Genomic DNA, 27272 nt, shown 5'->3' on the forward strand with positions numbered 1-27272 from the left:
ATGTCCCCCCCTCCATACCTAGCTTGGCTTCTTCATGGCTAAGCCCAGATATCAGAAGCCTGGATCTCAGTTGTTTAATGAATGGAAGAAAGAAGCTATGAATGAGCCTCGAATGTAACTACACTGTAGAGACTCACTCATTGACTATATAACCATAAGTATATACCAACACGTCTGTGTCTTTGACCTCTGTTTCCTGCATGGTCACCTGGGCATTCTCCTGCTCCCCCACTGCTATTTAGAGCCTCTGTTCAAGGATATCCCTTCCAGCCCCCCTCCCTCCTCAGAGATGAAATCAAACATGAATGATGAGGACATGTTTCATGGTTCGTTAATGACACTGGGACCTTGCTTTGGTATACCCCAACTCACTCATCACCCCCACTCCTATCCTCAACCTAGGCAATTCTGGCGGTCATAATAATGGCCCTCCCCACACCCTGCCCACCTCACCTATATCCACCCTAGATCAAATCAACCACACAGCTTCTGCATTCTGATCTGCTGGTGGAGCTGAATGAAACCAGCTGTCACCATTTCAAACTATGAATGTTGCCCTTTCTATTCTGATCTCAGCTGGGTCTTTCAACCCTGCATGATAAATGTATTCATCCTTAGTGGACTCTTTCCATGTTTTCTACAGGAAGGTCTTATTGATTTTGCCAAATTTCTAATTCCATCTTGGTTTCTTTGATTCTCATGAGATGTCCTGAAAAAAGCAAGATAATCCTTTGAAAACGCTTTCAAGTTCTCCTGTCACTGCCTCAAAATATCTCAGTGGATTTAACCTGCCTTTCTTGCTGACCCTCAGGAAAATATGTTCCTCCTTGAGTAACCTAATTCCTCTCCTCAGGCATATGGTCCCACCTCTACAGTCTCCTTGGACTCTGATGAGTCTCCTAATTAGCTTCATTTTCTTTCTCTGCTCTGGCTCCCCTCTGCTATGAAAATGTCCAAATTTCTCATCAAGAGCGCCTTCAAGTACCTGCTCCCTCTCCCCCTCTTCTATTCTAGTTTTCTCAAACTAATTGTTTATATTCTATTTCCTCATCTCCCTCTCACTCCTGAACTATTCTTTAAAATGATATTCATTCTTCCTTTATCTCTTTTTTGAAACTTTCCTTTTGAAAATCATCTGTGCCTAATTCCTCTTTTCCTTTTCCTGTCAGAAATCACTTATTCCTATTTTACAGGGAAGAAAACTGAACCTCAGAAAATAACATGCCATGAATGGTAGGGTCAGGATTCAAACCTAACACTCTCTAACACCATGTTTCTATTACATTCTTTTCCCTTTCTAGCCACACTGTCTTGACAGAACATTGTAAATCAACTATAATAAATATTTTTTTTTAAAAAAAAACACTGTCTTGTGGACTATTCCCTCAGGACAAATCCCCAAAATAGGATTAGTGGGTCAAAGTATATTAATATTTGGTAAAGAAATATATTTATTATCTCTAATCTACTCTGTATGTGCCTATGTAGCAGCCATTAAGTTTGCTGAGGGAACAGATTCAAAACCAGAAATTTTTTTCCATGTGACCTGTAGACCTTGACATGGAGGTGGGGAGGCAAGGAAGACACAGAAATAAAGAATTCAACAAGCCCAAACAATTAAGTATGGTAAATACCATAATGAAGGACACACAGGTAACTATAAAAGCACACAGCGATAGCAAGTAGCCTACGTCTAAGGGGCCAGAGAAGGCTTCGCGAAGGGGAAATGTTTAGATCAAAAACTGAGGGAAAGAAGGAATTAACCAGGGAGTTCCCATTGTGGTGCAACGGAAACGAATCTGACTAGGTACCATGAGGTCGTGGGTTCGATTCCTGGCCTCTCTCAGTGGGTTAAGGATCCGGCATTGCCGTGAGCTATGGTGTAGGTCCCAGATGCTGCCTGGATCCCACGTTGCTGTGGCTGCGGTGTAGGCTGTCATCTGTAGCTCCGATTAGACCCCTAGCCTGGGAACCTTCAGATGTGCGAGCGCAGACCCCCAAAAAAGAGAAGGATTAGCCAAGTGAGTGGAGATGAGGAGAGAAGAGAATGTTATAGACAAAGAGAGAAAATGTATAAGGGTCAGGAGGTTAAGGACAGTATGGGGCATTTTAGGAACTGGAAAAAGTGTGTCTGCTGAGAGTACAAAGATGCTGGAACGACAGGCATTAAGAGTCTCATAGGTCAAGTGGAGTAGCTCTGTCATTAAAAGGTTTTAGGCACAGGACAGAGGATGTGACTGGCCTCTGTATTTTAGGCAGATCCCTTTGGTTCCAGTGGGGAATGGATGGAAGAGAAGTGGCCTGAGGGCAGAAGAGCAGTTGAAAGGCTGTTGAAATTAAAAAACAAACAAACAAACAAACAAAAAACCGGTATGAGTGAAGGAGAAAAGTAGAAATATTCAAAAGGAGAAAAGAAATAGATGGGATAAGACTTGGGGATTAATGGCCTGATGAAGAGGCTTTTAATACATTTTGCCAAAATAGTTTTGCCAAAAGTCATGTCAATTTATGCTGCCTTCAGCAGCGTTCACACGTCCTCATATAGTAGAATGTTTCTTGTCAGTCATTACCAGTACTAGACCTCTTTGCAGTAAGATATAACTGATCACTCTCTTTTCTTAGACTCTAGAATACAACTCTATCAAACTCACAAAATCCTTTATAGTACAAGAGAGCATATCATTTTAAAAATAAATGAGAGAGAAAGGAAGAGAAAGAGAGAAAATTCTTTGTTCTCAGAATTTTGTTGAGTTTCTATTGGATTTATAACTTCCACCAACCACCTAATTGATGGTGTCCCAGGGCTCTGTTCCTGGTTTCCTCATTCCACACCCATCACAAGCCACTATTACCCAGGAGTCTACCTTCTACTTCTATATTCCTTATTTCGTCTATATTTAGATTTTTTTTTTTTTGGTCTTTTTTTTTTTGCTATTTCTTGGGCTGCTCCAGCGGCATATGGAGGTTCCCAGGCTATGGGTCTAATCGGAGCTGTAACCGCCAGCCTACGCCAGAACCACAGCAGCGAGGGATCCAAGCCGCATCTGCAACCTACACCACAGCTCAAGGCAACGCCGGCCGGATCGTTAACCCACTGAGCAAGGCCAGGGTCCGAACCCACAACCTCATGGTTCCTAGTCGGATTCGTTAACCACTGCGCCACGACGGGAACTCCTACATTTAGAATTTTAGATTTTTTTCCCAGCTGCCTACTGATCATGTCTACCAGGACAATAACCTATCTCAACCCTACATTTGAAACAAATCTTATTATCTCCTCTGCCCCAAATGGATCTGTTTGAATGTGCTTTCACTCTCAATTCACAGGCTAATCGTCATCTCATTCACCCAATCCAGAACCCATGGAGTGGCGTTGGCCACAATGTCTCCTTTACCAGTATATTTAGTCCATCACAAAGCCTGTCAATTCTACTTTAGGACTCTTGAATTCCCTCATCTGCATTCTCAGGGCCATATTTCCATTGCTGAGCCCTCAGGGTCTTGTCAAAGGCCTAGAGTATATTCTTAGGCCTAGAGTAACTTTAAAAAAAAAAAAAAATTCATTGAAATACAGTTTATTTACAATGTTGTGTTAATTTCTGCTGTATAGCAAGTGATTCGGTTATACATATGTGTGTGCGTATATATATATAGATCACAGGATATTGAATATATTCCCTGTACTATACAGTAGAACCTTGCTGTTCAGTTTTCCTTTTTTTAACTTTTTTTTTTTTTTTTTTTGTCTTTTGTCTTTTTTTTGTTGTTGTTGTTGTTGTTGCTATTTCTTGGGCTGCTCCCGCGGCATATGGAGGTTCCCAGGCTAGGGGTTGAATCGGAGCTGTAGCTACCGGCCTACACCAGAGCCACAGCAACTCAGGATCCGAGCCGTGTCTGCAACCTACACCACAGCTCACGGCAACGCCGGATTGTTAACCCACTGAGCAAGGGCAGGGACCAAACCCGCAACCTCATGGTTCCTAGTCGGATTCGTTAACCACTGCGCCACGACGGGAACTCCAGTTTTCCTTTTTTTAAAACACAAATTGGGCCTTGTCACTTCCATGTGTAATAATTAGTGATGATTTGCCCCATGACAAACTAGACCTTCTAAAACATGAGCCTCAACCTATATAACTGGTCTGACCTCACCACAACCTATAGTCCAGCCACATGCAACTGCTCATTCATTATTTCCCAAAGACACCCTCGTGCAAGTCATTCTGTCACATGACAAAATCTTATTTACCTCAAAGGACAGCTCAAGTCTTATCATTTTCTCAAAAGACTTTCCAGACTCTTTCTCTTCCAACTAGAATACTTTGTGTTAACTGCAACTTTCTCTCTGTTTCATTGGCATATCTTCTATACTCATATTTATTTATCACGTCATCTCATAACTATCTATCTGGTTCTCCTATTAGATACCGATTTCCTCAAGAGCAGGGATCTTGGAACCCCAGAATCCAAAACATAGTTGACCTGGCAAATGGTGTTTGTTCACTGCAAGTCAGGAAGGAACAAAGGAAAGAAAAAGATTGGGAAAGTGTTAGACAACATGGACCCCAAAAATAATTGAAAATAAATGTCCAAATACAGAAAGTCAGCCATGGACATTAATTTTAAAGAATTGTTAGTCTCTGCCTTCTTCCCTCATTTTCATTTAATCCTTTCCTTTCTTCCTCAATTCTGTTTAATTCCCTCCAAGTTTAAATTAGTTCCATTTGCAGTGCTAATGGCACTGGTCCACCAAGATCTAATTTGATTAATATTCACCTTCTCGTGATGCTAAGATGGCATCCTGACATCATGAGAAAAGCACTGAACTAAGAGTTTAGAACCTATGAGTTCCAGATCATTCTTTCCACAAATATTTATTGAGCTCCTGCTATGTGCCAGGTCTGTTCTAAGTGCTTGGGATATGTTTCTGAACACAAAAGACAAAAGTTCCTCCCCATGAAGCATACATTCTCTTAGATGGAAGAAGTGATGAATAATAAGTAATAAACATAATAAATAAGTGCTTTGGTGGTGACGGTGACAAATACCAAGTGGTAATGGGTGTGAGGAGAGGGTGTATAAGTTGCATATTTAAATAGAAAGCCCTTATTGAAAAGAAAAATTCAAGCAAGGAAGGTTGTGGAGTTACCTGGCTCAGGGATTTGTGAGAAGAGCACATAGGCAATGGTAACAACTATAGCAAAGGCAATAAGAGGGAGAGTCCCTGGCATGTTTGAGGAACAAGAAGGCCCTTGTGGCCAAAAGAGAGTTAAGTGAAGGGAAGGGTCAGAGGAAATCCAAGAGGTTACTAAGGCCAGACAACTAGGGCCTCATGAACTTTTATCATTAGGACTTCGGCTTTCATTCTGAGTGAGAGAGCTTATGTTTTAAGCAGAGGAGTGGCATGATTTGATTTGAAGCCATTTGGCTGTTGCGTTGAAAATAGATTATAGGGGAGAAAGGATAGAAGCTAGGAACAAGTCAGGAGGGAGTTGCACTGATCCCGTCAAAAGATGATGGTGGTGGGGAGTGGTTTCTCAGGGCTACCGGAGATGCTGTTTCCTGGCTTCAGTTCTAATTTCACCCCAAATAAAACTTACCTCTCAAAAAAAAAAAAAAAGATGATGGTGATTCACTACTATATATAAAATAGAAAATAACAAGTACCTACTGTAGAGCAGAGAGAAATCTACTCAATATTCTCTACATCCAAATAGGAAAAGAATATGAGAAAGAATGGATATATGTATATGTATATTTGATTCACTTTGCTATACACCTAAAACTAACACAACATTGTAAGTCAACTATACACCAATAAATTAAAAAAAATTTTTTAACTAAAAATGAGATTTAATATCCTTTTTCTCTTTTCACATTTCCTATCTAGAATTAGCCCTCTTTTTTTTTTTTTTTTTTTTTTTTTTTTTGTTGTTGTTGTTGTTGTTGTTGTTGTTGCTATTTCTTGGGCTGCACCCGCGGCATATGGAGGTTCCCAGGCCAGGGGTCAAATCGGAGCTGTAGCCACCAGCCTACGCCAGAGCCACAGCAACGTGGAATCCGAGCCACGTCTGCAACCTACACCACAGCTCACGGCAACACCGAATCGTTAACCCACTAAGCAAGGGCAGGGATCGAACCCGCAACCTCATGGTTCCTAGTCGGATTCATTAACCACTGCGCCACAACGGGAACTCCAGCCCTCTTTTTTTAATTTTATTTATTTTTTTCCGCTGTACAGCATGGGGACCAAGTTACACATACATGTATACGTAATTTTTCCTCCCGTTGTTGTGTTGCAATGTAAGTATCTAGACATAGTTCTCAGTGCTACACAGCAAGATCTCATTGCAAATCTATTCCAAGAGCAATAGTTTGCATTCGTTAACCCCAAGCTCCCAATCCCTCCCACTCCCTCCCTTTCCCCCCAGGCAGCCACAAGTCTATTCTCCAAGTCCATGATTTTCTTTTCTGAGGAGATGTTCATTTGTGCTGTATATTAGATTCCAGTTATAAGTGATATCATATGGTATTTGTCTTTCTCTTTCTGACTTACTTCACTCAGTATGAGAGTCTCTAGTTCCATCCATGTTTCTGTAAATGGCATTACTTTGTTCTTTTTTATGGCTGAGTAGTATTCCATTGTGTATATATACCACTTCTTCTGAATCCAATCATCTGTCGATGGACATTTGGGTTGTTTCCATGTCCTGGCTATTGTGAATAGTGCTGCAATGAACATGCGGGTGCATGTGTCTCTTTTAAGTAGAGTTTTGTCCAGATAGATGCCCAAGAGTGGGATTGCAGGGTCATATGGAAGTTCTATGTATAGATTTCTAAGGTATCTCCAAACTGTTCTCCATAGTGGCTGTACCAGTTTACATTCCCACCAGCAGTGCAGGAGGGTTCCCTTTTCTCCACAGCCCCTCCAGCACTTGTTATTTGTGGATTTATTAATGATGGCCATTCTGACTGGTGTGAGGTGGTATCTCATGGTAGTTTTGATTTGCATTTCTCTTATAATCAGCAATGTTGAGCATTTTTTCATGTGTTTGTTGGCCATCTGTATATCTTCTTTGGAGAAATGTCTATTCAGGTCTTTTGCCCATTTTTCCATTGATTGATTGGTTTTTTTGCTGTTGAGTTGTATAAGTTGCTTATATATTCTAGAGATTAAGCCCTTGTCAGTTGCATCATTTGAAACTATTTTCTCCCATTCTGTAAGTTGTCTTTTTGTTTTCTTTCTGGTTTCCTTTGTTGTACAAAAGCTTTTCAGTTTGATTAGGTCCCATTGATTTATTTTTGCTCTTATTTTTGTTGCTGTGGGAAACTGACCTGAGAAAATATTCATGAGGTTGATGTCAGAGAATGTTTTGCCTATGTTCTCTTCCAGAATTGTGATGGTGTCTTATCTTATATTTAAGTATTTCAGCCATTTTGAGTTTATTTTTGTGCATGGTGTGAGGGTATGTTCTAGTTTCATTGCTTTGCATGCAGCTGTCCAGTTTTCCCAGCAATTCTTGCTAAATAGACTTTCTTTTTCCCATTTTATGTTCTTGCCTCATTTGTTGAAGATTAATTGACCATAGGTGTCAGGGTTTATTTCTGGGTTCTCTATTCTGTTCCATTGGTCTGTATGTCTGTTTTGGTACCAGTACCACACTGTTTCAATGACTGTGCTTTGTAATATTGCTTGACGTCTGGAAGAGTTATGCCTCCTGCTTGGTTTTTGTTTCTCAGGATTGCTTGGGCGATTCTGGGTCTTTTGTGGTTCCATATAAATGTTTGGATTGTTTGTTCTAGTTCTGTGAAAAATGTCATGGGTAATTTGATAGGGATTGCATCAAATCTGTAGATTGCTTTGGTAGTATGGCCATTTTTACAATATTAATTTTTCCAATCCAGGAACATGGAATATCTTTCCATTTCTTCACGTCTTCTTTAATTTCCCTGATGAATGTTTTATAGTTCTCAACATATAAGTCCTTTACCTCCTTGGTCAGGTGTATTCCCAGGTATTTGAATTTTTTGGGGTGCAATTTTAAAATGTATTGTATTTTTGTATTCCTTTTCTAATATTTCATTGTTAGTATACAGAAATGCGACTGATTTCTGAATGTTAATCTTATATCCTGCTACTTTGCTGAATTTGTTAATCAGTTAAGTAGTTTTTGGGTTGAGTCCTTAGGGTTTTCTATGTATAGTATCATGTCATCTGCATATGGTGATAGTTTTATCTCTTCTCTTCCTATTTGGATGCCTTTTATTTATTTTATTTGTCTAAGTGCTGTGACTAGGACTTCCAAAACTATGTTGAATAGCAGTGGTGAGAGTGGGCATCCCTGTCTTGTTCCAGATTTTAGTGAGAAGGCTTTCCATTTTTCTCCATTGAGTATTGTATTTGCTGTGGGTTTCTCATAAATGGTTTGGATTATGTTAAGGAATGTTCTGTCTATACCCACTTTGGTTAGAGTTTTTATCGTAAATGGATGTTGGACTTTGTCAAATGCTTTTTCTGCATTTATTGAGATGATCATGTGGTTTTTGACTTTTTTTTTGTTAATGTGGTATATGACGTTGATTGATTTGCATATGTTGAACCATCCTTATGAACCTGGGATGAATGCCACCTGGTCGTGGTGTACGATCTTTTTGATATGTTGTTGGATACAGTTGGCTAGAATTTTGTTGAGAATTTTTGCGTCTGTATTCATCAAAGATATTGGCTGATAGTTTTCTTTTTTGGTGGTGTCTTTGTCTGGTTTTGGAATTAGGGTGATGGTGGTGTCATAGAATGTCTTTGGGAGTGTTCCTTTTTCTTCAACCTTTTGAAAAAGTTTAAGGAGGATGGGCACCAGATCCTCTTCGTATGTTTGGTATAATTCACCTGTGAATCCATCTGGTCCCAGGCTTTTATCTGTAGGGAGTGTTTTTATATGATGTATTTAATTTCATTTCTAGTGATCAGTCTGTTCAGCTGGTCTATTTCTTCTTGATTCACTTTTGGCAGGCTGTAAGATTCTAGAAAGTTGTCCATTTCTTCCAGATTGTCAAATTTGTTGGTGTATAATTGTTCATAGTATTCTCTTATGGTTTTTTTTTATTTCTACAGTATCCATTGTGATTTCTCCTTTTTCATTTCTAATTTTGTTTATTTGGGTTCTTGCTTTCCTCTTCTTAGTGAGTCTAGGGAGAGGTATGTCAATTTTGTTTACCTTTTCAAAGAACCAGCTCTTGGTTTTACTGATTTTTTCCTATTGTTTTTTGAATCTCTATTTTATTGATTTCCTCTTTGATCCTTATGATTTCCTTCCTTCTACTGACTTTAGGGGTTTTTTTGGTCTTTTTCTAATTCATTTAGGTGGTGGGTTAAGTTGTCAATTTGAGATTTTTCTTCTTTTTTGAGGAAGGCCTGTATTTCCCTCTGAGCACTGCTTTTGTGGCGTCCCATAGATTTTGCGAGGTTGTGCCTTCATTATCATTTGTCTTGAGGTATTTTTTAATTTCCTTTTTGATTTCCTCGTTGACCCATTGGTTTTTTTAGTAGCATGTTGTTTAGTCTCCATGTAGTAGTTTTTTCTCATTTCTTTTCCTGTGGTTAATTTCTAGTTTCATACCATTGTAGTCAGAGAAGATACTTGAAATAATTTCTATGCTCCTAAATTTGTTGAGGTTAGCTTTGTGCCCCAATATGTGATCAACTCTTGAGACTGTTCCACGCATACTTGAGAAGAATGTGTGTTCTGATTTTTTGGATGTAGTATCCTGAAGATGTCAATTAAGTCTAACTTTTTTATTGTTTCCTTTAGGATCTCTGTTGCTTTGTTGGTTTTCTGTCTAGAGGATCTGTCCATTGATGTGAGTGGGGTGTTAAAGTCTCCTACTATGATTGTATTCTATTTCTCTCTTTGTCTGTTAAAAAAAAAAAAAAGAGGAAGAACTAGGATGGAGAAACCATAATCAGAGAGTAGCCACTCAAATAAGCCAGCAAACAGATCTAACCATGAAGATGTTTAAAACAAAATAAAATTTTAAAAAAAGAGAGACATAAAAATCATAAAATGTGGGCAAGGGAAGTAAGGAAATAAATAGATTCTTTTTTTAATTTTCTTTTTTTTAAATTTATTATGTTAATTAAGTGTTTGAACCTACAGGACTATCAGGCTAAAACACACAACAATAGAAAGGAATTAACATACTTAAAAAACAGGGCAAGCACAAATCAAAACCAAACATTGCATTCACAAAAAATGAGAAGAAAAATACTCAAGCAGAAAATAATTGGAGACCATCCAACCAAAAAAAGAAATGAAGAATGGAGAATCAGAATCAACTGGAAAACGAGTTTTAAAATGGCAATAAATAATCATCTGTCAATTCACCTTAAATGTCAATGGACTGAATGCTCCAATCAAAAGACACAGAGTGGTTGATTGGATAAAAAAGCAAAAATCTTCAATCTGCTGCCTACGAGAAACTCACCTTAGGACAAAGGACACATATAGACTGAATGTGAGGGAGTGGGAAAAAATATTTCATGCCAACGGACATGACAGGAAAGCAGGAGTTGCAATACTCATATCAGACAAAATAGACTTTAAAACGAAGGCCATAAAGAAAGACAAAGAAGGACACTATTTAATGGTTAAAGGATCCATTCAAGAAGAGGATATTACTATCATCAACATATATGCCCCAAATATAGGAGCACCCAGATACATACAACAAACATTAACAGACATAAATTTTTTTTTGGAAGATAGTGGTAGTTCAAAACAGGGTGGTGGCCAAGAAGGAGAAATCATTGGTTTCCAGATATAGTTTTTGTAGAACCAATAGGATTTCCTGACAGATTAGATATAGGATGTGAAGCGAAAGGAGGAGTCAAGGGATACTCGAAGATTTGGGGGCTGAGAATCTAGAAGTAGAAAGTTTGGGGAGAACAGATTTGGTGGCGAGGGTGATGGGGGCAAAGAGACTAGGAGCTCGGTTTTGGACTTGTAATTAAAATGCCTGCTAGATGTCCCAGGGGATATGTTGAGTGCACAGCTGAATGTATGAGCCTTGAGTTTGGGGAACATTTAAATTTGGAAATGACTAATGAGTAGATAGTTTTTAAATCATGAGATAATAAGACCCCATGTACTTTAACTCAAATGCAATTGTCTGCTTAACCTTAGCTAATTATCTAATCTCTCCACTTCTCATTTTTTTTCACCTCTGCAATGATAAGATTAGGCTAAATGAGCAATTTTCAACTGTGTTCCATGGAGCAGTAGGGTTCTATAGACAGGGCTGCCAGGATCAGAAATATTTGTTTTCCCATTGCCTGAGCCCACAAGCAATCCCATATTTTTACAATGAAAATTAGGCACTTAGAGATGGTACAAACTGTTATTTATGATGTGTATACTATAATGGACTAGAGTGTTTGCTGAGTTGGGAGAAGCAGCTCTCCAGATGAAATAATGAATAGCATCTCATAAAAAACAGTCTCATATATCTGCTTCATGACTGGTCAACTATCAAAGGGGCATGTGTAAATAAAAGCACAGGAGTTCCTGTCGTGGCTCAGTGGTTAACAAACCCCACTAGTATCCATGAGGACTCAGGTTCGATCCTTGGCCTTGCTCAGTGGGTTAAGGATCCGGCATTGCCGTGAGCTGTGGTGTAGGTTGCAGATGCAGCTCAGATCCCGTGTTGCTGTGGCTGTGGCGTAGGCCAGCAGCTACAGCTCTGATATGACCCCTAGCCTGAGAACCTCCATATGCTGCAGGTGTGGTCCTAAAAAGACAAAAGACAAAAAAAAGCTACAAAATAGCAGTAGTACACCATTATCCTAAAAATGTTTATGCCGCAGTCAACATGTGCTCAGAGTTTCTTCTCTAAAGAATATTTACTGAAAATCAAATTCAAAGACTGGTTGATATTCCATTTCTTTAGACCCAATTAATAATGGTAGAACAGGGAGTTCCCACTGTAGCACAGAAGAAACAAATCCGACTAGTAACCATGAGATTGCAGGTTTGAGCCCTGGCCTGTCTCAGCAGGTTAAGGATCCGGTGTTGTCATGAGCTGTGGTGTAGGTCGCAGACACGGCTCGGATCCTGAATTGCTGTGGCTGTGGCCTAGGCTGGAGGCTACAGCTCCCATTCGACCCCTGGCCTGGGAACCTCCATATGCTGTGGGTGTGGCCTTAAAAAGCAAACAAACCCCCCCCCCAAATTATGGTAGAACAGTTAATAATTGTAACCGTAGAAAAATACACAAAGTACGATTACAAATTCTTTAGTCAACTACCCCACCCCCACCCCCACCCCCACCCCCCTGCCCTGTGATACTGGAAGAACTGAGACCCGAAGAGCAAAAATCATGCTGGAACTAGGTCATTTCCTGACTCAATCCAGTGCTCTTTTCACCACACCATAGCACCATAGTGATTTAATGGCTGCTTTATTTTTTTATTTTATTTTTTTGTCTTTTTGCTATTTCTTGGGCCGCTCCCGCGGCATATGGAGGTTCCCAGGCTAGGGGTCCAATTGGAGCTGTAGCCACCAGCCTACACCAGAGCCACAGCAACGCAGCATCCGAGCCGCGTCTGCAACCTACACCACAGCTCAAGGCAACGCCGGATCGTCAACCCACTGAGCAAGGGAAGGGACCGAACCCGCAACCTCATGGTTCCTAGTCGGATTCGTTAACCACTGCGCCACGACGGGAACTCCCTAATGGCTGCTTTAGAAACACGACTTAAACTTTAAATGAAGACAGAAATCAACACTGATGTGTGATCTTCATGTTTTCCTAATCCATTACTTTACAATAATGCTCTTCCTGTTTTTTCACAGTTCTAAAGATCATCCTTGCCGTTGTCTTTTGCCTGGTGTCTGGTATCCTAATGGTGCTGCTGTTTACCCTCATCCGCCACGGGCCCTGCTGGCAGAGAGACTCCTATGGGAACATTTAAACAGAGGACTCAATAAGGACAGACACACTAGGCTCCCTCCCTGGGATGCAGCATTTTTCAGTGATGCAGTATTCAATGGACAGGCTTTTGCCTTGTGGACATCACCCTGCCTTTTGAGCCTGCCTAGAGCAGGGTCAAAACTCGCCGTGACCCAGGGACAGCCGCCGGATTGACTTATGAACACCCAGGGTACTTAGGTCTCCTCATTGTTGAACTCATCCTGGTGAAGGCCTCTTGTTCAGCTATAGAAGGAAGCTCTTCTGCAAAGGATAGTTGTAGTCTCTGGCACAGCTGTCCAGAGAAAAATAAGTCAAACTCCAATAAGGCTTTTGCCTTCAAAGAATCAAAAAGTTATAAGGGGTGACAGAAACATAAATTAAAGAAGGCTGGGTAATAGGAAAAATTAGACTAGAAATAGTACAATATAGGATGATTCTTAAGAAATAGGACTCAATCAGAAGGTAGAAATAAATCTCTTCTTTAACTCTTAAGTAGGTTTAGTGCAAACACGCACACTCCTAGAAAGAAACTCCCACCCAGTGTCTGACAACTAACAGGTTTCTGTGTGTGTGTCTGGCTACTCACACACTTACATACACATATCTACATTACAAGTGGCTTAGGAAGAGGTATTTTTCAGAAACTCTAGTATCAACTACTTTAGCTGTTGATAATGTAGCTCAGATTATTTTCCCCACTATTTGTAGGATGGGGAATAACAAGAAAGTTTATGTAGCCATGGTCCTTTTTTTTTTTTTAACCTCCACTGTTAGACCTGGCTATTTTTTATAGTTTTGATTTCATTATTTCATTTTGAAAGAAAGAGATTTTTACTTTGATAAGGGCTATTCATGGTTATGATGAAATAATAATGTATTTTAATTACTACAAATAGATCAGAATTTCTCAAATGGTGAGGCTGAAAGCAAAATGCACTGAAGGATGCAGTGACTCTGCACTGGCTTTAAGCCGACAACTTGGAATAAGTTATTTTAAACCGTAAACATTGGTTTTGTAATCAAAAAATGAACAGTCTAAACTAGATGAACATAAAAGTCACTTCCAGCTCTCAAGTTCCATAAACAATTTTTTTTTTTCATTTCATACTGTGGATCGGTTGTTGCCCAAACAAGCACTTTCATGAATGGTACTAAGCCTGAAATTTATTCTAAAGAATTTTATTCTGTGCTGAGCCTCCAACCCTCTGGTTGGTGGGAAATTCAGTCTCATTCATTGGCAGGATTCTTCACCTCCATACTACTAAAGGTCCCAGAATGTACCCGGTGGGACAGAAACACCAGCCCCCAATCCCACTGCATCTCTTAGTCTTAAGAATATTTCCCTCACCTTGGATCCTACAACTTCTACCAATTAAAATTCAAGCACTTATCTCTATAGCTCTCTCTTTCTGCATAATTCTCACCAAGCCAAAACCATTGCAAACAAAGTCTACGAAACTGTATTCTCTTGCCTGGGTAACAGTGCTTCTTCCTGCCTCAATGCAAAAGGCATGTAGGCAAAGAAATGCAAAATCTGGTTACAGTATCAGAGAAAGGGAAAGAGTGGCAGTAAGAACAAAAGACAAATTACTGCTACCATTAAGTAACCAGTTATATCAGTAAGGAAGTCCCAATATCTTATGCTAATAAGTGATAAAACTTTATGGAGTTCCCATCGTGACTCAGCAGTAGCAGACCCAACTAGTATCCATGAGGATGTGGGTTCGATCCCTGGCCTTGCTCAGTGAATTAACGATCCAGTGTTGCCTCGAGCTGTGGTGTAGGTTATAGATGTGGCTCGGATCTGGCATTGCTGTGGCTGTAGTGTAGGCCAGAGGCTATAGCTCCAACTTGACTCCTAGCCTGGGGACTTCCATATGCCTAGGGTGCAGCCCTAAAACAAACAAACAAAACAAAACAAAAACAATTTTTTTTTTAAGTGATAAGACTTTAAAGTAGAAGTATAAACAGAACCACAAGTGGTGGCTTTCCTCTTTCAACAAACATTGATGGGAGACCTAGTATTTGCTGATCATTGGTCTAAATGCTAACTTGTCCATCCCTGATGTGATTTATTAAAATGTTTGGCCCCCAACATCAACCTTATACAAAGCTGGTAGGCTGTAAAAGTAAAAACTTTCACTAGCCTTTTCCTCATAACATCTTTTAATACTATTAGTGGCTAAAAGGAATGCTGCTTTCTATTGTTTATGAGGGATTTTTGAACATCCCCCATTCCTCTTCCTTCTGCCATCTCTTTTGATTTTTATTTAAAAAAAAAAACACAAAAACCCTCAGTCCCAATTAGTTGTTTCTTTTAACTTCAACAGAGCTGTTCTGTTGATAAGTACTGTAATTGTTCTTCATCCTTCATGGCAGAAAGAAAAATCACAAGTGACAAATGATCTTAGTGATAAAGCAGAGAACACAAATGTACTGTAATATTTCTCAGGAAATAAGCTAACCATCCACCTTCAACAGGAAAGTTTGCAAATTCTCTCTGTAGATAAGAGTGACTTTTTCAGATGCAACAGAGATCAGTTGACATGGTGATAAATATTGTTTGAAAAGTAATTGCTAGGATTGAGATAACCTCTGCTCTGAAATGTATCCCTCACCCTTGAACCAGTATAGAGGTCTTTGAGCAGGATTAGACTAATGCACTAATTCCCACATCAATGTACCAGAGGAAAAAAAATATCAGCAATATATGTGCAGCAAAGTTCTAAGGAAGAGTTGTAGGTAGAGTATTCCCAGCTAGAATGGCATTGCATAAAGAAAGTATTAAGAGAGCATGATTATAAAAATAGTTTATGGCATTAGGAGAGCAAGCATTAGAGATAAACATTTTACTGAAGGTCATTTAACCAACAAACCTTTTTTATATTAGAACTGGCATTTCTTCTTGAATTTACTCATGTCACCTATTCTCTCACCTTCCCGTTCTTTCTGTCTTGTTCTGATTTTGTTTGCATTGATTCTTTCTTCATGCTAACAATGAAAGGGGGTTTCTAAGTGAAAGCCAAAGTGTTACTTTTCTCTTTCAAAACTCTGTAGAAAGCACATTTGAGCAACAATGAATGTGTGTTACATTTTGGTGCTTTAGACCAGGGTTGCCAGAAATATAATGCAAGCCACAAGTGAGAGCCACATATGGAATTTTAAATTTTCTAATAGCCATATTTTAAAAAGGTAAAATAAAGAATAAAAGTAATTCTAATAATAAGAATTATTTACCATTGATTGCATCTATCACTTCATATAATTAATATTGTAAACATTGTTAATGAAATATTCTACAGTTTTTTTCATACTCAGCATATGAAACCTGATGTGTATTTTACCCTTACAGTATATCTCAATTTGAATAGGCACATATCAAGTCTCAATAGCTTTACGTGGCTGGTGGCTACCATACTGGGTAGCTCTGCTTTGGACCATTAGATTACAACCTATTGAAGCAGAGATTTTTGTCATAATTTGTAAACCCCCCTTTTACTTCACTTTTGTGAAGAAATGAAAGTCATGTCTTTTCGCCTACATCTTACTATTTTTGCATGTGTTGCTAGATGGCTAAAAATTTTTTCTGAAATGTTTCATTTGTAAACTTGTCTTACAGTAGCACCCCAGAATTTTCCCAAAATTATCTTAAACTAAATAAACGAGTTTATCTTCTTATTAAATGTCTTAAGAAGGAATTTGACAACACGTAGAAAATAAGTACTCCTATGTAATGGGGGAGGGGTATCTTTAAAGTTTTATTAAATTTTTTATTGTGAGTAATTGTATCCAAAATAAAAATAAATGCAGATAATAAGAGTATAAAATACAAAGTAAAAGGTCTTCCCACCCACTTCCATTCATCAGAGACAGTATTATCAATAATATCTTGTTTTAGTTCTACTAGCAATTGGCACAAATTTTATGAAATACTTATACCTTTGTTTTCTGAAATTTCTACACCTTTCACTGCTCTTATAACCCATGGTGTCCTCTTTCTTGCATTTTTTTCTCGAAGTTTTCTTAAGGATGCATGGGATTTAAGTTTTCTGATTCATAATACAGACTCTTAGACTCTTAGGGCATAATAGTCCACTTATCTATCAGTTGGTGGGTATAAAGGATTGAAAATCCTTTCCCTCAGAATTTGAATTCAGTATTCTATTCTCTTCTAGCATGCAGGACTGCTGACAAGAAGTCTGATTTCAATAAAATTGTGCGTGGAACTTGAATTTCCTGATATTCTCCATGCTTCAACTTTTCTCTCATATTTTCCAGCTTTTTATTTTATTTCTCTACATAGGAAATTGCATTTTCCAAAACACCAACTTGATCTTCAGCAACCATTATTTGTTGTTTTTGCTTTTTCTTTTTAGACCACCACACAGCATATGGAGTTCCCTGGGCCAGGGATCAGATCCAAGCCACAGTTGTGACCTATGTCATAGCTGCAGCAACACCAGATCCTTTAACCTACTGTGCTGGCCCGGGATCAAACCTGTGTTCTGATGCTTCAGAGACACCACTGATCCAATTGTGCTACAGCAGGAACTCCCATTATTTGTTTTTTATTTCTAATAATTCTTCCCTATTCATTGATTGCTCCTTTTTCATGATGGCCTCTTCTTATTTTAGGAATGCAATCTATTCTTGAATATGTTTAAAAATGCTGCTTAGAATTTTTTTAAGTTCTCCTCTGCTCCCTAAATTATCTGTTTTCTCTGTGTTCAGTTGGTTGAATTTATTAATCTTGGACCTTCTCTTTCATGCTCTGGTTTTTTCTCAAATTCTTGTGAATCATAATCCACACGTGATTATGAGAATAAGTAGAAATTAGTAGATTTTCTTGGATTAGTGGAGATGGCTGTTGTTGGTTTACCTTTTAGTCATGCGTATGATTTCCCAACAAATGTCTTTGCTACTGTTTTAAAATTCTCTTTTGCTAATTGCAACATCATAGTCCTCTCAATAAAAGTCTTAATTGATTGTCTTTTATCCTAAGTATAGGTTATGTTTTCCTGCTTCTTTGTACATGGAGTAATTTTTGGATTGGGTCTTAAATATTGTAAATGATATGTTATAGAGACTCTGGATTCTATTATGGTCCTCTAGGAAGTTTTGGGTATTTTTTAAGCAGTCAGTTAAATTGTCTGAATTCAAGCTGCAAATTATCTTCCCTGCAATGAATAGCAACCTCAAATCTCAGTTCAATTCTTTTAGACTATGTTAGGCAGCTTGGTTAGTTCAAGATGTGGGGGTCAGCTACAGAGTATGAGCAGAGTTTGTACATACAGTTTGGAGTTTCCCCTCCCTGGCTTTCAATGGGGGGGGGTTACTTCTCACTTTTCAAAGGCTACAGATGCCCCCAAATTTGGTCTTTTGGTACTTCAAGCCAGTAAGACTATGGACTATTTTCCTGCATCCTCACTCTCTGTCCCTGCATGGCATGGACTTCAGCCTGTTCTCATACTAAATGCCATAAAAATTTAACGCTGTTCTCTTTTTTCAAGGGCTACTCCCCTCTAGTATCTGCTATTTTGATTGCTCCCAACTATCTTTCCTTTTTTTTTTTTTTTCTTTTTGTCTTTTTAGGGCTGCACCCAAAGCATATGGAGGTTCCCAGGCTAGAGGTTGAATTGGAGGAACATTTGCCGGCCTATGCCACAGCCACGGTAGTGAGGGATCCAAGCTGCGTCTATGACCTACATGACAGTTCACGGCAATGCGGGATCCTTAAGCCACTGAGTGAGGCCAGGGATCGAACCTGCGTCTTCATGAATACTAGTCAGATTTGTTTCCACTGTGCCACGACGGGAACTCCCCAACTATCTTTAATCAGTTGTATTTTATACTTTGCCCAGAGTTTATAGTAGTTATCTGTACATAACCGTTATCAGAAGTGGATGCTTTCAGGGGCTCAGTTGAAAGATACCAGGGACTCTACCCCCTCAGTGTAGATGCTGGGGATGGGTGGGCTTGGCTGAAAAAATGTGTGTGAACTGGAAATTGACACATGCCATCGCTTGCCATTTTCCTCTACATGGACTGAATCATGAGCCACTGCACCTACCAACCCACAATACCCCCTGAGCAGAGCTCAGGGTAGAGATCAGGAGTGAAGCACTTTGTGCTCTGGGAAAATTGGCAGAACATGCCTTCAAACAGATATTTTTAGAAGATTTTTCTTTCTTTCTTTTTTTTTTTTTTTTTCCTTTTCTTTTTAGGGCTGCACCCACGGCATATGGAGGATCCCAGGCTAGGGGTCCAATCAGAGCTACACCTGCTGGCTTACACCACAGTCACAGCAACATCAGATCTCTAGCCTGGGGACTTCCACGTGCCATAGGTGTGGCTCTGAAAAGCAAAAAGAAAAAAAGAAAAGAAAGAGAAACCATATCATTTACCATCTCATCAAAAAGAATAAAATAACAAGGAATAAACCTACCTAAAGAGACAAAAGACTTTTTTTCTTCTTTTTTCAGGGCCGCACCCACGGCATATTGGAGTTCCCAGGTCAAACTGGAGCTACAGCTGCCAGCCTACACCACAGCCACACCAATGCCAGATCCAAGCCCTGTCTATGACCTACACCACAGCTCAACAGAACGCAGATCCTTAACCCACTGAGCGAGACCAAAGATGGAACCCGTAACCTCACAGACCGCTGTATCGAGTTCTTAACCTGCTGACCCATAATAGGAACCCCAAGCATCATTTCTAGCATATTCTACTAGTCAAAACTGTACAGGCTCACCCAGATTCAAGGGGGTTGAGAAACATTCAACCTGCTGATGAGGGAGCATCAAAGTCATATCGTGAAAGTACATGAGGGTATGGGAGATACTGTTGCCACTATCCTTGGAACATGCATCTTCCACACCTCAAAGAGCTTTTACCCTAAGTCAGGGGTTCATCAGTAAGAGTCCATGGACAAAATTCAGGAGATCTGTGAACTTAGAAGGGAAAAAAGCATATTTTTATTTTCTCCAATCTCTAAACTTTGGCGTTTCTATCTGTTTTGAATGTAGGCACAAACAATAGGAGTTATAACAATATCTGTGATTTTGTTACCAATAGAAATCACAGATATTTTTACAGAACATTCAGTTTTTACAAATATCTCAAAATATCATTTATACTCATTTCTACTTTGAAATTTTAGTTGCTATAAAATCTTCCACTAGATCTTATTATGCATATTGTTAATAAAGAAGCAGTATATTACTTGATTGCAATTTTGTTTTTTAGCATTTTGGTAACTATATTTCCATTTAACCAGTATCCTTTATAATCTTACATATTTTATTTTTTTAATTTTTTGAATTACTCAATGAATTTATTACATTTATAGTTGTACAATGATCATCACAATCCAATTTTATAGGATTTCCATCCCACAACCCCAGCACATCCCCCCACCCCTCAAACTGTCTCCTTTGGAGACCATAAGTTTTTCAAAGTCTGTGAGTCAGCATCTGTTTTGCAAAGAAGTTCATTCTGTCCTTTTTTCAGATTCCACATGTCAGTGAAAGCATTCGATGTTGGTGTCTCATTGTATGGCTGACTTCACTAGCATGATGATTTCTAGGTCCATCCATGTTGCTAAAAATGCTGGTATTTCATTCATTTTAATGGCTGAGTGATATTCCATTTTGTGTATGTACCATATCTTCTTGATCCACTCCTCTGTCAATGGACATTTAGGTTGTTTCCATGTCTTGGCTGTTGCAAATAGTGCTGCAATGAACGTTGGAGTACATGTGTCTTTGCAAGTCATGGTTTTCTCTGGACAGATGCCCAGGAGTGGGATTGCTGGATCAAATGGTAGTTCTATGTTTAGTTTTCTGAGGAATTTCCATACTGTTTTCCACAGTGGTTGCACCAATTTACATTCCACCAACAGTGTAATAGGGTTCCTTTATCTCCACACCCTCTCCAGCGCTTATTGTTTGTCGACTTTTTGATGATGGCAATTCTGGCTGGTGTAAGGTGGTACCTTATAGTGGTTTTGATTTGCATTTCTCTAAGAATGAGTGATGTTGAACATCTTGTCATGTATTTTTTGGCCATCTGTATGTCTTCTTTGGAGAACTGTCTGTTTAGATCTTCTGCCCATTTTTTGATGGGGTTGTTTGTTTTTTTGCTATGGAGCTGCAGAAGGTGTTTATAGATTTTGGAGATTAATCCCTTGTCAGTCGCTTCATTTGCAAAGATTTTCTCCCATTCTGTGGGTTGTCTTTTTGTGTTGTTTAGGGTTTCCTTTGCTGTGCAGAAACTTTTAAGTTTAATTGGATCCCATTTGTTTATTTTTGTTTTTACTGTCATTACTCTAAGAGGTGGATCTGAGAAGATGTTTCTGTCGGAGAGTGTTTGGCTCTCAGAGTTTTCCTCTCAGAGTTTTATAGTGTCTGGTCTTATATCTAGGTCTTTAATCCATTTTGAGTTTATTTTTGTGTATGGAGTTAGGGAGTATTCTAATTTTATTCTTTTACATGTGGCTGTCCAGTTTTCCCAGCACCACTTATTGAACAGGCTGTCTTTTCTCCATTGTATATTCTTGCCTCCTCTGTCGTAGATTAGTTGGCTGTAGGTGTGTGGGTTTAATTCTGGGCTTTCTGTCCTGTTCCACTGATCTATATTTCTGTCTTTGTGCCAGTACCATATGGTTTTGATGACTGTAGCTTTGTAATATAGTCTGAAGTCTGGGAGCCTGATTCCTCCAGCTCCATTTTTCTTTTTCAGGATGTCTTTGGCTATTCTGGGTCTTCTGTGCTTCCAAACAAATTTTAAAATCCTTTGTTCAAGTTCTGTGAAAAATGTCCTTGGTAATTTTTTTTTTTTTGTCTTTTGTCTTTTTTGTCTTTTTGTTGTTGTTGTTGTTGTTGCTATTTCTTGGGCCGCTCCCGCGGCATATGGAGGCTCCCAGGCTAGGGGTTGTATCGGAGCTGTAGCCACCGGCCTACGCCAGAGCCACAGCAACGCAGGATCCGAGCCGCGTCTGCAACCTACACCACAGCTCACGGCAACGCCGGATCATTAACCCACTGAGCAAGGGCAGGGACCGAACCCGCAACCTCATGGTTCCCAGTCAGATTCGTTAACCACTGCGCCACGACGGGAACTCCGTCCTTGGTAATTTGATAGGGATTGCATTGAACCTGTAGATTGCCTTAGGTATTATAGTCCATTTTGATAATATTGACTCTTCCAATCCAAGAGCATAGTATGTCTTTCCATCTATTTGTGTCATCTTTGATTTCTTTCATCAGTGGCTTATAGTTTTCAAAGTACAGAGCTTTTGCCTCTTTAGGTAGGTTTACTCCTAGGTATTTTATTCTTTTGGATGTGATGGTAAACAGGATTGCGTCCCTAATTTCTCTTTCTGATCTTTCATTGTTAGTGTATAGAAATGCTGTCGATTTCTGTGTATTAATTTTGTGTCCTGCGACTTTGCCAAACTCATGGATGAGCTCTATAAATGAGTTCTAAAAGTTTTTGTATCCCGCAACTCTGCTAAATTCATGGATGAACTCTAAGAATGAGCTCTAACAGTTTTCTGGTAGAGTCTTTAGGATTCTCCAGGTATAGTATCATGTCATCTGCAAAAAGTGATAGTTTTACTTCTTCCTTTCCAATCTGGATTCCTTTTATTTCTTTTACTTCTCTGATTGCTGGGGCTAGGACTTCCAAAACTATGTTGAATAGTAGTGGCGAGAGCAGACATTCTTGTCTTGTTCCTGATCTCAGTGGGAATTCTTTAAGCTTTTCACCATTAGAATGATGTTAGCCGTGGGTTTGTCGTATATGGTCTTTACTATATTGAGGTAGGTTCCCTCTATGCCCACTTTCTGAAGGGTTTGTATCAGAAATGGGTGTTGGATTTTGTCAAAGGCTTTTTCTGCATCTATTGAGAGGATCACATGGTTTTTATTCTTAAGTTTGTTGATGTGGTGTATCACACTGATTGATTTGCAGATATTGAAGAACCCTTGCATCCCTGGGATAAATCCCACTTGATCGTGATGTACAATCCTTTTAATGTATTGTTGGATACAGTTTGCTAGTATTTTGTTGAGGATATATCTTATTTTAAACATTTAAAAACATTATTCTGGAAAGACAAATACCCTACATTGTCATTTACATGTGGAATCTAAAATATAGCACAAATGAGCCATATAGAACCTGGAAAAAAGACTAAGGGACCTGGGTCATCCCACTGTATTGTAACAAGACATCTCTGATCTGGAACTGGTTCCTTATTCCCAACATTAAATTTAGTTCATTCTGAGCAAAACAAGTTGCATTTTTAACAAAATTCCCTAAATGTGGCGTTCTCATTGTAACTCAGCAAAAACAAATCTGAATCTGACTAGCATCAATCCCTGGCCTTGCTCAGTGGGTTAAAGATCCGGCATTGCCATGAGCTGTGGTGTAGGTCACAGAGGTGGCTCAGATCTGGTGTTTCTGTGGCTGTGGCATAGACCAGTGGCTACAGTTCCAATTTGACCCCTAGCCTGGGAACCTCCATATGCCACAGGTGCAGCTTTAAAAAGACAAAAACAAAAAACAAACAAACAAAACTATAAATTCCCTAAATGCATGTGGGCAAAGAGAAGTCTGCTTTCAGGTTCATATGGACAATAGAAAATATTTTAACAAATCCAATAAATTCAACAAAAATGATACCTTGAGTAATTTACATTACTATAAGACAGGAAAATGCAGCTCTAAAGTGTTTTCTTGGTTAGTTTCATCATCTTGATATAAAACGTACTAATGGAAGCTTAAAAAGAGCATGCCTTTTGTTGCTCTTTTTCTTCCCTCTTCTCTTGTTTGCTCCTCTTGTGCTTTGAAGACTATCTTTAGTGTTGTATTTGAGTCAATTTTTCCTATTTGTTTGTGTATCAAAATTGTAGATTTTTGGTTTGCAGTTGCCCTGAAGTTTTGATATAGGAGTCTATATATATATGAGATTGTTTTAAGTTGTTGGTCTCTTAATTGCAAGTGCATCTCCAGTGTCCTGCATTTGTACCCTCCTCTTCTCACAATTTCTGGGTTTGGTAGCATAATTGTGCATGGATGATTTCATATCTTTACTATACATATGCCTTTACTGGTGAGCTTTGTCATTAGTGGAATTTTTGTTTCCTGTTGCTGTCTTTTCTTTTCTGCCTAGAGAAGTTCCTTTAGTATTTGTTGTAAAGCTGGTTTAGTGTTGCTGAATTCGCTTAGCTTTTGCTTATCTGTGAAAGTTTTGATTTCTCCTTCAAATCTGAATGAGAGCCTTTCTGGGTAAAGTAATCTTGGTTAGAGGTTTTTTTCCTTTCATCACATTAAGTATATCATGCCACTCCCTGCTGGCCTGAAGTGTTTCTGCTGAAAAATCTGCCAATAACCTTATCAGGGTTCCCCTGTATGTCATTTGTTTCTTTTCCCTAGCTGCTTTCAATATTTTCTCTTTGTCTTTAATTTAGGTCAGTTTGAGTAATATGTGTCTTGGGGTTTTCCTCCTTATGTTTATTTTATATGGTACTTGTTGGGCTTCCTGGATTTGAGTGAGTGGTTCCTTTCCCATGTTAGGGAAGTTTTCAGCTATTATCTCTTGGAATATTTTTTCTGTCCCTTTCTCTCTCTCTCTCTTCTCCTTCTGGTACCCCTAAAATATGGATGTTGGTGCATTTAACCTTGTCCCAGAGTTCTCTGAGACTCTCTTCATTTGTTTTCAATCTTTTTTCTCTTTTCTGTTCCCCATCAGTGATTTCCACTAGTCTGTCCTCCATCTCACTTATTCATTCTCCTGCCTCTTGTATTCTGCTGTTGGCTGCTTCTGATGAATTTTTTATTTAAATTATTGTATTTTGCATCTCTTCTTCTTGCTTAAGTTTTATATCTTGTATCTCTTTGCTCAGTGTTTCCTGTAAATTATCCATCTTTGCCTCCAGTTTATTTCCAATATCTTGCATCATCTTCAGTATCAACAGTCTAAAGTCTTTTTCCTGGAGGCTGAGAATCTCCTGATCACTTAGCTGTTTTTTGGGGGGTTTTTCTTTTTCCCTTATCTGAGTTATAGTTCTCTGTCTTTTCATTTTTATAGGTTTTTGGTGTGGTGACCTTTTTACAGATAGTAGAATTGTAGCCTCTCTTACTTCTGATATCTGCCTCCCCCTTGTGGCTGAAGTTGGTATGGGGCTTGCTGTAGGCTTCCTGATGGGAGGGACTGATACCTGCCCACTGGTAGGTGGAGCTGATTCCTATCTCTCTGGTGGGTGGGGCTTTGTCTCTGGGTGAGATTGGAGGTGACTCTGTGCCTGGGGGATCTTTAGGCAGCCAGTTTACTGATGGGTGGGGCTATGATCCCACCTGGATTATTGTTTGGCCTGGGGCTTCTCAGTGCTGATGGGTGGGGCCAGATTTTCCCAAAATGGCCACCTCCAGAGGAATGCATACTGATGAATATTCGCAAGAGCTTTGCCTCCAGTGCCCTTTCTCCACAACAAGCCACAGTCTCCCCCTGTTTTCCCAGGAGATCCTCTAAGAACTGCAGTTAGGTTTGATCCAGATTCCTATGGAGCCTTTGCTTTGCCCTGGGATCCAGTGCACATGAAAGTCTGTGTGCGCCTTTCAAGAATGGGGTCTCTTTTTTCTTCCAGTTCCTTGGAGCTCCTGTGCACAAGCCCCATTGGCCTTCAGTGCCAGATAAAAGGAGCATGCCTTTTGAATTTTAGTAAGTGTGAGTGAAATTTAGTTAGATTGAAGTTATATTGATAAATATGCTGATGGGATAAAGGTCAGTATATTCATATGTGTCCATTAAGACTGCTTTGATGAATTGCAACTGCATGTTTTCATATGGTAGACCTAGTTCACAGTCCAAATTGTATATGATACAGATGAATACCAATTCATAGATTAACAACAATCCCTTATTTTTTAAAGCATAAGGCTATAATTATTCAACTAGCTGTTTATGGAAGACTTTTTTCTTAAGTTCACTCATGGCTGTCTTTTTTGGTGGAATCAGGTAGAGAGCTCATCAAAAGAGGATTCTGATTTGGGGATGGAAGGGGGTACAGAATTTGGTTCCAACTTCCTCCGTTTATTCAAGGACTCTTTGAAGGGAAAGGACATTATTATTGAGAAAGTTACTTTTATTTTATTTTTTTCTTTTTATATTTTATGGCTCTTTTCCTTTTGGTGTATAGTTATATGGATTTAACGTATGTATAAATCCAAGTATATACTGCTATAATCAGGATACAAACTGTTACACACCCCCAAAAAAATCCCTTGAGCTATCTCTTAATATTCACCTCCTCCTCCTACCCATAACCCTGACATCTAATCTGGTCTTCATTTTTTCAAGACAGTCATATAAATGAAATCACACAGTATATAATCTTTTAAGACTGACTTCTTGCATTCAGTATGCTTTTGAGATTCATCCAAGTTGTTCTGTGTATCAAGTGTATATCGTGTTGCTGCTAAGTGGTATACCTTAGTATAGACATACCACACTTAGATTATTTACCCACTGAAGGAAATTTGTGTTATTCCAATTGTGGGCAATTATAAACAGAGCTATGATAAACATTTGAGTACAGGCTTCTTCTTCTTCTTTTTTTTTTGTCATTTTAGGGCTGTATCCACGGCATATGGAAATTCCCAGGCTAGGGTTTGAATGGGAGCTGCAGCTGCTGGCCTACACCACAGCCACAGCAATGCTGGATCCTTAACCCAGTGACCAAGGCCAGGGATCAAACCTACATTCCTCATGGATACTAGTTGGGTTCATTACTGCTGAGCCATGATGGGAACTTTCTGTGTACAGGCTTTTGTGAGGATATACATTTTCTTTTTTTTTTTTTTTTTTTTTTTTGTCTTTTTGCTATTTTTTTGGGCCACTTCCGTGGCATATGGAGGTTCCCAGGCTAGGGGTCGAATCGGAGCTGTAGCCACCGGCCTACGCCAGAGCCACAGCAACGCGGGATCCGAGCCGCGTCTGCAACCTACACCACAGCTCACGGCAACGCCGGATCGTTAACCCACTGAGCAGGGGCAGGGATCGAACCCGCAACTCATGGTTCCTAGTCGGATTCGTTAACCGCTGCGCCGCGACGGGAACTCCTGGGATATACATTTTCATTTGTTAAAGCGGTTACCAGAAATGGAATTTTGGAGTCATAGAGTAAGTTTATGTTTAACTTTATAAGGAACTATCAGTTTTCCAGAGTGGTAGTACCATTTTGCATTCCTCAGATAGCAACGTATATGAGTTTTTGTTTTTCCACATCCTCACCAGCACT

General features: G+C 39.2%; 1 protein-coding gene across 2 annotated transcripts in view; it reads left to right on the forward strand.

Annotated features, from left to right (window-relative positions):
- Positions 1–27272, forward strand: part of ACP3 (acid phosphatase 3) — a 99498-nt gene that overhangs the window by 45400 nt on the left and 26826 nt on the right. Inside the window, exon 11 of one of the 2 annotated variants that reach the window (XM_021069456.2) lies at positions 12849–16805. The exons of the other annotated variant lie outside the window; for it this stretch is intronic. Coding sequence (XP_020925115.1) covers positions 12849–12967 — 119 coding nt within the window. The 3' untranslated portion in view covers positions 12968–16805. Of the gene's footprint in view, positions 1–12848; positions 16806–27272 lie in introns of those variants that run through there. 2 annotated transcript variants of the gene reach the window in all.

The sequence above is a fragment of the Sus scrofa genome, chromosome 13 (genome assembly GCF_054392235.1).
Source record: "Sus scrofa isolate SSC_HxYL_T2T_F1_AM1 chromosome 13, Sscrofa_HxYL_maternal_Yorkshire_Landrace_v2.0, whole genome shotgun sequence".
Lineage (NCBI taxonomy): Eukaryota > Metazoa > Chordata > Mammalia > Artiodactyla > Suidae > Sus > Sus scrofa.